General features: G+C 50.7%; 1 protein-coding gene across 2 annotated transcripts; it reads left to right on the forward strand.

Annotated features, from left to right (window-relative positions):
- The first annotated feature begins 241 nt into the window (after positions 1-241).
- Positions 242-10,632, forward strand: vcp (valosin containing protein). Of its 2 annotated transcripts, none has more exons than XM_030370797.1 (17): positions 242-403; positions 1,480-1,591; positions 1,751-1,923; positions 2,029-2,171; positions 2,276-2,406; positions 2,496-2,627; positions 3,612-3,714; positions 3,930-4,063; positions 4,849-4,984; positions 5,408-5,520; positions 6,030-6,194; positions 6,564-6,686; positions 7,249-7,461; positions 8,278-8,586; positions 8,935-9,090; positions 9,819-9,970; positions 10,089-10,632. In XM_030370797.1, exons 1-17 carry the CDS (start codon positions 387-389, stop codon positions 10,192-10,194), a joined length of 2,418 nt encoding a protein of 805 aa, XP_030226657.1. In that variant the 5' UTR covers positions 242-386; the 3' UTR covers positions 10,195-10,632. The 2 variants fall into 2 exon arrangements, with proteins under 2 accessions (XP_030226657.1, XP_030226656.1); XM_030370796.1 differs by having other exon boundaries at positions 243-403; positions 9,816-9,970.
- The last annotated feature ends 48 nt before the right edge of the window (positions 10,633-10,680 follow it).

Here is a 10,680-nt window from a genome sequence, read left to right on the forward strand (position 1 = left end):
TTACATTATGATCTGGTCCGATGAGACGTAAAGTGTCGCATGTTAAACTATGTTGCCTTATCAACGCGGTGTCGCTCAATTGGAAGAACGACGTATGATGACGGGTTTTAAAGGGCCAATGGGTAAATAGATTTGACGTCGCAGTTGGTCCAAACCTCGAGCAAACAGTTCTCTGATTGGTCACCAGAGTTGGTGGGCGTGTACAAACTTCCTGGCCACGGTTGGTTCGACCAATCAGGATCCAGCATCGAGGCAGGCCGTCGTATAACCATAAAGAAATGCGAAGCGTCTGAACTGTCGAGTCGAAATCCCGAAAACGCCGAGAGAGAAAGCCAGATACAAAGCTAAATTTCCTTTATTTATACGAACCAATCCAGGGGACAACCATGGCCTCGGGGAGCGAGTAAGAACCCCTTCCTCCACAGATGAACGTTCACCGTGGTTTCTGAGTAGATGAGTCACTTTAGCGCCGGAGAACGGCTGCTCATCACAATACTGACGGCGTTAGCTGCTTTAGCTCTGGGGGCTAAAGCTCCAGGAGAGCCGTCCGTTCCATCCTCCGTGGGGGACGGGACGGCGGTGCAACACCGCTCACCGAAAAAGAAACATTGAACAATTGAGCAGATTCAGTCAGAAGTGTGTTGTCATTCAGCCAGCTGGCTGAAGCTAACGATGCTAGCGTCGCCTGCTGACAAAGCGCAGTCATCTGCTGCTGATAGCCTAGCCTAGCTAGGCCGAGGCCGTCCAGCGGCTTACTGCTGCCTGGCGCTTAGAGCTACTGATGTATTTTAATGTGTTTATTTTTAAGAGGTTGTGATACACCTTAACCATGACCGGTTAGTGGCGGTTGGGAACGCGCTGCGGCAGCAGTACGCGAGCCGCCGTCACGCGGAGCTGTCAGAGATGCTAGCATAGCGTTAGCCTAACATGCTAGACAACCAGTGCGTCCACATCGACCCTGTGACTGACATTATAAAGCCTTGTTTCATCCCCGGTCCTCCGGTTAGGGTCAGACCTCCTCACGGGTCGTGGGCGCACAGTTCTGTAGCTCGGGAAGCGGAACTTCGTGTTTTTAATTTGAATTAAGGGGCTTGCGGAGTAAAAGTTTGGAAATATCCTTTTGCTGTGTCATCTGGGCTCCGTTAGCCTCGAGCTGGTGCTAGCATTAGCACCAAGCTAGCGCAAGCTGGTGAGACGCAGCGAGCACCGATGTTGTCCCCTGGTTGTGACTATTAATCACGCATCGTATGTCATTTATACACAGATGTCGGTTTTATTGTTTTAGATGTTTTACAAAATGGTTTCAACCTCCTCGTATTTTTTTTTGTTATCTTTTAATCGCTCTTTGCTTACTTCAACAAATCATTTTAGGTTTCGTTTCTTTTTCGTTTCCCCTCCCCTGGGGAACGCAACATGCAATGTGTGCCTCCGGTACTTTTCCTTGTTGACGTCTAACTGGTTTCTATCTTATATCAACAGCTCCAAAAATGATGATCTGTCCACTGCGATCCTCAAACAGAAACACAGGCCTAACAGGCTTATGGTCGATGAGTCCATTAATGAGGACAACAGTGTGGTCTCCCTGTCTCAGGTACAGCTCTCCTGCTATTAAAATAGTTCTGTATTACAGACTGATGTGTTTACCCCTTACAAACAAGACACTATCGGTCTACCTTTTGATGTTGTGTGAAGTTAGAATCTTAATCAAGCTTGTATTAATTGGTTTATTATTTATTTTTTTACCATGAAGACCAAGATGGACGAACTGCAGCTGTTCCGTGGAGACACAGTGTTGATGAAGGGAAAGAAGAGGAGGGAGACGGTGTGCATCGTCCTGTCCGACGACACCTGCTCCGATGAGAAGATCCGCATGAACAGGGTGGTCCGTAACAACCTGCGGGTCCGCCTGGGCGACGTCATCGGGTAGGCCCACGCACCGCTGCGGTGCCGCCATGGGTGCCCTGAGCCTTCAGTTACCCTGCCACCAACTAGATGTGTTTATTAATCCGAGCGGACTCCTCCCTGCAGCATCCAGCCGTGTCCCGATGTCAAGTACGGAAAGAGGATCCATGTTCTTCCCATCGACGACACCGTAGAGGGGATCACTGGGAACCTGTTTGAGGTCTACCTGAAGCCGTACTTCCTGGAGGCCTACAGGCCCATCCGCAAGGGTGCGTACCGGTGGAATATCCAGTTTCTGTCTTTGTTCAGCAGCAAAGCCGTAATTTAGCCCACGGCACCGAGCCTAACCTTGAATTGCTTCCTCCACAAACAGGGGACATCTTCCTGGTGAGAGGAGGCATGCGTGCGGTCGAGTTCAAGGTGGTGGAGACGGACCCCTCTCCCTACTGCATTGTTGCCCCGGATACAGTCATCCACTACGAGGGCGAGCCCATCAGGAGAGAGGTGGGTGTCCTGATCAGGTCTAACAGTGGAGGAAACTCTTCACACACGAGAGCCCGGGAACTCAGATTTACCTCCGTGTGCTCCTCTAGGACGAGGAGGACTCCCTGAACGAGGTCGGCTACGATGACATCGGAGGAGTGAGGAAGCAGCTGGCTCAGATCAAGGAGATGGTGGAGCTTCCTCTGAGGCACCCTGCCCTGTTCAAGGCCATAGGAGTCAAGGTGACCTTCTGGGAGGATAAGGCGCTAGGGCTGCTCCATTGTGGAAAAAATCATCACAATTATTTTGTTCATTATTGAAATCTTGATTATTTTGAGTTTGAAAACATGATTCATTTATTCATAATTTCTCTCCAAAGAAACCACTTTGTAAATGAGAACTTTGCCTTTCCGCTTAAAAAAATACACAAAATGGTCAAATAGAAAATAATGTCCAGATTTGTATCCAACTGTTCGGCAATTTCTATAAAAGAAAAATCGCGATCAAAATTCGATTAATCGCCCAGCCATTTTAGGACCACATGTCAATAGTGAACCGTAACATTATCATACCTCACTAGTGAACCTTAACATTATCATACCTCACCAGTGAACCGTAACATTATCATACCTCACTAGTGAACCGTAACATTATCATACCTCACTAGTGAACCTTAACATTATCATACCTCACCAGTGAACCGTAACATTATCATACCTCACTAGTGAACCGTAACATTATCATACCTCACTAGTGAACCTTAACATTATCATACCTCACCAGTGAATCGTAACATTATCATACCTCACTAGTGAACCGTAACATTATCGTACCTCACTAGTGAACCGTAACATTATCATACCTCACCAGTGAACCGTAACATTATCATACCTCACCAGTGAACGTAACATTATCATACCTCACCAGTGAACCGTAACATTAACGTACCTCACCAGTGAACCGTAACATTATCATACCTCACCAGTGAACCGTAACATTATCATACCTCACCAGTGAACCGTAACATTATCGTACCTCACCAGTGAACCGTAACATTATCGTACCTCACTAGTGAACAATAACATAGTCCAACTTACTTGTGATCTATAAAGAGGTTAAACGTTGATTTAGGAACGATAGTTTTCCATCTTTAACCATTTCTTGGGTAAATGAACTAGCTTTCTGCAGGGCAGCTGCCTGTATATGACTGATCCTCTCTCTCGCAGCCCCCCCGTGGCATCCTGCTGTACGGACCCCCAGGAACAGGAAAGACTCTGATCGCCAGAGCCGTGGCCAATGAGACGGGAGCCTTCTTCTTCCTCATCAACGGTGCGTCACATCGCTCCCCGTCCCCCAGTGCTGAATGATCTTTAGCGTCGTACAGATGTCCTCCTCATTCCAGTTTAGCATTGTGCAGTAATGTACCTCCCAACAGTATTTTGATTACATCATGAGATTTAAACTCGGATTACAATCGTCTACCTAAACTGGCCTGATGGCTCTGAGATGCACCAGGTTTTGAATCCCTCGCATGTTTCCTCCAGGCCCTGAGATCATGAGCAAGCTGGCGGGAGAGAGTGAGAGTAACCTGAGGAAGGCCTTCGAGGAGGCGGAGAAGAACGCTCCGGCCATCATCTTTATTGATGAGCTCGACGCCATCGCCCCCAAGAGAGAGAAGGTGATGAAACGCAACCAGAAGCCACCGGCCGCTGCATTATGCATTGGAATGGAGCCGGGCCATACTCAGGGATGTGGTTTATCTGAGGACGGTGTTGTCTCGTCACGGAGGGATGTTCGATGTAAACATGGAACCCCGTTTTTAAATTCCAAACCGAGGGAGGTTTGGAATGTCTTAAAAATGTAATGACCCGTAGTTAGACAAGGAATGGTATTTTAATTCATATCTATATTTAGATATTTATCAATGATAATGGTGCCAATACGTCTTTAAATAGCTCCCAGTCCTGAGTCAGGATCACGTTACGTGGACCAGTCTTCCCATAGCTCCCAGTCCTTAGTTACGTGGACCAGTCTTCCCATAGCTCCCAGTCCTTAGTTACGTGGACCAGTCTTCCCATAGCTCCCAGTCCTTAGTTACGGGGACCAGTCTTCCCATAGCTCCCAGTCCTTAGTTACAGGGACCAGTCTTCCCATAGCTCCCAGTCCTTAGTTACGTGGACCAGTCTTCCCATAGCTCCCAGTCCTTAGTTACGGGGACCAGTCTTCCCATAGCTCCCAGTCCTTAGTTACGGGGACCAGTCTTCCCATAGCTCCTGCCCTGCGTTTTGTGTGGCTGACTGTGGGTTCCTGTGTTGTGTGTGGCTGACTGTGTGCGTTGTTTGTGGCTGACGGTGCGTTCCTGCGTTGTGTGTGGCTGCTGTGTGCGTTGTGTGTGGCTGCTGTGTGCGTTGTGTGTGGCTGACTGTGTGCGTTGTGTGTGGCTGACGGTGTGTTCTTGTGTAGACGCACGGCGAGGTGGAGCGGCGCATCGTGTCCCAGCTGCTGACCCTCATGGACGGCCTGAAGCAGAGGGCCCACGTCATCGTCATGGCAGCCACCAACAGACCCAACAGCATTGACCCCGCCCTGAGGAGATTCGGTGAGTGGGCCCTTGGATATGAGATCTAGGAGGAGGACTCCACGGCTAATGGGGTCCAGTCTGCACACATCTGATGACCCGACGTGTGTGTTCGATCTCTGCTGCTCTCGGAGAAGCGTTGGTGAACTACAGATCTATAAGGCTTTGAAGTTGTCCAACCGCCCGTAGTGGGTTCAGTGACGGGTATCCTGTGCATCAAAGGGTCCCTCACTGCAGAGATAACCTTCCAGACGGCACATAGCTCCCCTCGCTGTTGGTGACTGGATGAGCCATGGTTCTCGGTGTTGGTGACGGGATGAGCCATGGTTCTTGGTGTTGGTGACGGGATGAGCCATGGTTCTTGGTGTTGGTGACGGGATGAGCCATGGTTCTGCAGTAGAGGCTGGCCGGGCGGGCGTTGACTGGTTTCTCCTGCTCCTTTAGGGCGTTTCGACAGGGAGGTGGACATCGGCATCCCTGACTCCACCGGCAGGCTGGAGATCCTTCAGATCCACACCAAGAACATGAAGCTGGCCGACGACGTGGACCTGGAGCAGGTCTGTGCTGCTCCTGCATTATTGAGTGTATTGATCGCTGATGGGAAACCGCCGTCATCTGATCTTGAAACGAGGTGCATGTACCTTGAGCGGAAGGGGTGCGCTGGACACAAATGGTTCCTCTTATTTTGATGTAAGTTGATGTATTTGGGGAAAGGTGTCTCTTATTAGCTTCATTCAGTGATTTGGATGAATTGGTTTCATAATGTGACATTGTACAACGGCAAATCTGTAGTCTGTTGAACACGGACAGCAATAGTTTTGGTGTAGTCTGTTTTGTGGTGAGGTCATTCCGGTTAGATGATTGGCTACAGACGACGTCACTCAGTCAATTGTATTTAAGAACACAGGTTGGCTGCCATTTGCTAATCTAAAATTCAGTGAAATTAATCAGGTTAATGGTGTCAGGATTAGGTGGCATCGCTTACATGATCGTTCGCAACTACAAATAAAAAAACAAAAAAACTACAAAGTTCCATCCTGACGCCCGCCTGTGATTGGTTGTCCAGGTGGCCAACGAGACCCACGGGCACGTGGGCGCTGACCTCGCCGCGCTGTGCTCGGAGGCCGCCCTGCAGGCCATCAGGAAGAAGATGGACCTCATCGACCTGGAGGACGAGACCATCGACGCCGAGGTCATGAACTCTCTGGCCGTCACCATGGACGACTTCAAGGTAGGGACCCCGCAAACCTCCAGGGGTCAAAGGTCATCCTGTGGTCTATTTGTGCTGCCCTCAGTTGTATTTATTATATGATGATCAGGGTTGGAACGTAAATAAGTGTTTTGTTACTTGAGCTGTTTAATAGATGACTAATAGATGGGTTTAGTTTATTAATTGTATTCGTCAGGGATCGTAAACTAATTCCTAGAGGAGATGAGCTGTTCTAGATTTAACTACTAGCTCATTTCAATCGGCAGTCAAGCATTAAGCGGCGAACTCAAACCCTGTCAGAATGGACGTGGGTTAACCAGTCTAGTGATGTGTGGCCGTTCCCCCGCTCCTGTTGTCCTGTTGTTCTGACGCTGTGACCTGTGGCTGCAGTGGGCCCTCAGCCAGAGCAACCCCTCCGCGCTCAGAGAGACGGTGGTGGAGGTCCCCAACATCAGCTGGGAGGACATCGGAGGACTGGACGACGTCAAGAGGGAGCTGCAGGAGCTGGTGCAGGTAGGACTGGAGAACCAGGAGGAGGTCCTCGGAGAACCTCCTTACTGGAGAACCAGGAGGAGGTCCTCGGAGAACCTCCTTACTGGAGAACCAGGAGGAGGTCCTCGGAGAACCTCCTTACTGTAGAACCTCCTTACTGTAGAACCTCCTTACTGCAGAACCAGGAGGAGGTCCTCTGAGAACCTCCTTACTGGAGAACCAGGAGGAGGTCCTCTGAGAACCTCCTTACTGGAGAACCAGGGGGAGGTCCTCTGAGAACCTCCTTACTGGAGAACCAGGAGGAGGTCCTCAGAGCTAGAGGAACCTCTTTGATCCAAAGGCTAAACGTCGGAGCCACCCTTCTATAATGTAAAGGGTAAAAACAATCAAATGTTGTGAGACCGTTGATCTAGACACGGTCTAAAATGAACCGTCAATGTATTTATGTATTCTCTTTTTACACGCCAGTGGTAAACTCGCCTGCCTAGCGCTGGTTTGTTCATCTGGACCCTGGTGCCGCCCAGGTTAACAGGTTGACTATAACGCAGTACAGCTCATCTCTCCTCCTCTCCTTGTGCTCTAGTACCCCGTGGAGCACCCAGACAAGTTCCTGAAGTTCGGCATGACCCCGTCCAAGGGCGTGCTCTTCTACGGACCCCCGGGTTGCGGTAAGACCCTGCTGGCCAAGGCCATCGCCAACGAGTGCCAGGCCAACTTCATCTCCATCAAGGGGCCCGAGCTGCTCACCATGTGGTTCGGAGAGTCCGAGGCCAACGTCAGGGAGATCTTCGACAAGGTAGGACCTGAGGAACCTCCACTCAGACAGTTTGTTATAACGCTATTTAAAATAACGGCGTTGGGTAACGACGTTATATTTTCAGTAACGGGGTAATCAAACTAATTACCGTTTCCGTCGTTACAACGATGTTACCGTTACTGTACGTTAAATGCGGTGCGTTACTATGAATTGATTGAATAAACTGCGTAATCCGAACGTACCCCTGGCTCCAAACACAAACTGCTAGTGAGGAGAACGGGTGGGTTAACAACGAGATAAGCGATTATGATTGACTAAGGCAGAGTCATGTTTCATGGTAGCCAATCGGAGCCAGTGTTTTTACACACAAGCCAGGACACGCGCGCCACACACCAAACAGATTCGATAAAGCGGCAGAAATGGCGAGTCCGGAGCAATCCGATGAAAAGATGGCATTTTCTGCAGTATTCGGCAGATGTTCCACAGCCTTTGCAACCAAGCAAATTAAAATTCAGTTGGAAGTATATCAGGGCCTTGAATGGGCAGTTCAACCATTCAACACATTAAGGCCAAGTGAACACTGCTTAGAAAAATCCAAATTCCTTGACACAGAGCAACTTTCCTTTTTTACAGTAACGTAAATAGTTACTTTCCCTGGTAACTAGTTACTTTTATTATAGAGTAATTCAGTTACTTTTTTGAACAAGTAGTGAGTAACTATAACTACCGGTAATTACTTTTTTAATGTAACGTTCCCAACACTGCTCAGACCGGACCGCGGTTGGACCCGGTTCCAGCCCGTTTGGGACACGGGCGAGGTCTCACACCCTTGGGTCTCCGTCTCTCTCTTCGTAGGCTCGCCAGGCCGCCCCCTGCGTGCTGTTCTTCGACGAGCTGGACTCCATAGCCAAGGCCCGCGGCGGCAACGCCGGGGACGGGGGCGGCGCCGCCGACCGCGTCATCAACCAGATCCTGACGGAGATGGACGGCATGTCCAGCAAGAAGAACGTCTTCATCATCGGCGCCACCAACAGACCGGACATCATCGACCCGGCCATCCTGAGGCCCGGTCGCCTGGACCAGCTGATCTACATCCCCCTGCCCGACGAGAAGAGCAGGATCAACATCCTGAAGGCCAACCTGCGCAAGAGCCCCATCAGCAAGGTGGGCGGAGGATGCGGGTGGAGGACGCGGCCATCTTAACCCAGCAGCCAGCGTTGGTGCGACCTGGCCTGCGTCGCACCAACGCTGGCTGCTGGGTTAAGATGGTAGTTCATCCCAGAAGGGGCAGTGGGATGTTACATGAGCAAGCCCATGACAGTGTAACTTTTAAAAGATTCAAACAAGAATAAAACTACAAAAGATGACTGCGCAAATGAATGTTGCATATACATATATATATATATATATCGTGGGGTTCCTCGACGCTTGAGGAAGTCACTGAAACCCCTGCGTTATACCATGGGTCCTTGGGAAGTTATCTCAATGCTTTGTGTGGCTCCTCCTCAACAGGACGTGGACCTGGACTTCCTGGCCAAGATGACCAACGGCTTCTCCGGCGCCGACCTCACAGAGATCTGCCAGCGGGCGTGCAAACTGGCCATCAGGGAGAGCATCGAGAACGAGATCCGCAGGGAGCGCGAGAGGCAGACGAACCCCTCCGCCATGGTCAGTACAGACAGACGCGTCCGCTAGGGGCAGGACAGACAGACAGACCTGTCTGCTGTGGTCAGTACAGAGAGACCCGTCTGCTAGGGGCAGTAAAGGCTTGGCTCCACAGTGATTCCAGTAATACTGACCCCCCCCCCCTTATCCTGAAGATGTGTACATATTGTACCACAGCGATGTGTGCTTGGTACTGACCACAGTAATAGCCACATCACGATGGAGATTTATTTTCAGTGAAAAGGTAAATGATTGCCGCTGATAGTGAATCTTGGCTCAATCTGTAACCACACATGATAATAGTTTACATCCTGGATCAGCCCTAACGCGGAGCTGGACCTGTAGTTCAGCAGCATGCTGCTACACTCCCACACGAGGGGCAATATGGACTCTGCACATAAGAAAAGAAAAAGGAACAAGAACCTCTTAAATCTGAACATGTAGGATATGAACCGAGGGGCTGATGGTGACCCCTTGGGGGGGGCGGCCGTAGACTGTGAAGCTGTCCCCGGTGGGGGGGGGGGGGGCTGTAGACTGTAACATGGTGACCCCGGTGGGGGGGGGGGGGGGCTGTAGACTGTAACATGGTGACCCCGGTGGGGGCGGCGGCTGTAGACTGTAACATGGTGACCCCGGTGGGGGGGGGGGCGGCTGTAGACTGTGTAGCTGTTCCCGGTGGGGGGGGGGGGGGCGGCTGTAGACTGTGAAGCTGTCTCTCTCTGCTCCAGGAGGTGGAGGAGGACGACCCGGTCCCTGAGATCAGGAAGGACCACTTCGAGGAGGCCATGCGCTTCGCCCGCCGCTCCGTCAGCGACAACGACATCCGCAAATACGAGATGTTCGCCCAGACGCTGCAGCAGAGCCGCGGCTTCGGCAGCTTCAGGTAGGGCGCCGTTTCTACGTCCCCATCCCTCCCTTAAGGCGGGGGCGCTGTCTGCGCCGCGCTCCCACACGCCCAGGTGGTCGTGGCGTCAGTAACGGTCTCCCCTCCCCTCTCCCAGGTTTCCCACCGGCACCACGGGGGGCACGGGGCCCAGCCAGGGCTCCGGAGGCACCGGCACCGGCCCCGTCTTCAACGAGGACAATGACGATGACCTGTACGCATAGGCGCCACACCGCCACCCGGTGGCCTGTACTGGAATCACACCTGTACAAATTCTCACCAGATTCCACATTTTTAGGACTTTGTGCTTTCATGTGTTCTTTTTTGTATGATTTCCCTCGGGTGGAGAAAGCATGTCGCCCCTTGGTTTGCTCTGGCTTATATATGGGTGGGGGACAGGGCGGGTGATACTGGATGGTGATTGGCTGTCGAACACGGGGGGGGGGGGGGGGGGGGTTGAGTTGCCTCATTCTCAGTATATCACAATCCTACATGATTGGCTTTAGCGACTGAATTCTATGCTAGACTATAAGTACAAAAAAAAAAGATAAATAAAACCATATTGCTAAACTTCCTCTTTTTTTAAATAAAAAAAAGTAGCATAATGTATTACGAGTTTGTCAAGGTTATGTTGTTGAAAAATAAAATCTCACAAAATGGAATTGTTTGGAATGGCTTTTATTATTTCATGTATCTCGGCCTGTGTAGTG

Source organism: Gadus morhua, chromosome 11 (assembly GCF_902167405.1).
Source record: "Gadus morhua chromosome 11, gadMor3.0, whole genome shotgun sequence".
NCBI classification, from domain to species: domain Eukaryota; kingdom Metazoa; phylum Chordata; class Actinopteri; order Gadiformes; family Gadidae; genus Gadus; species Gadus morhua.

Coding starts and splice junctions, on each gene's coding strand:
- vcp (XM_030370796.1), top strand. Junction 1,592..1,750: donor GTGTGGTCTCCCTGTCTCAG/GTACAGCTCTCC, acceptor TTTACCATGAAG/ACCAAGATGGACGAACTGCA. Junction 9,091..9,815: donor AGACGAACCCCTCCGCCATG/GTCAGTACAGAC, acceptor TCTCTGCTCCAG/GAGGTGGAGGAGGACGACCC.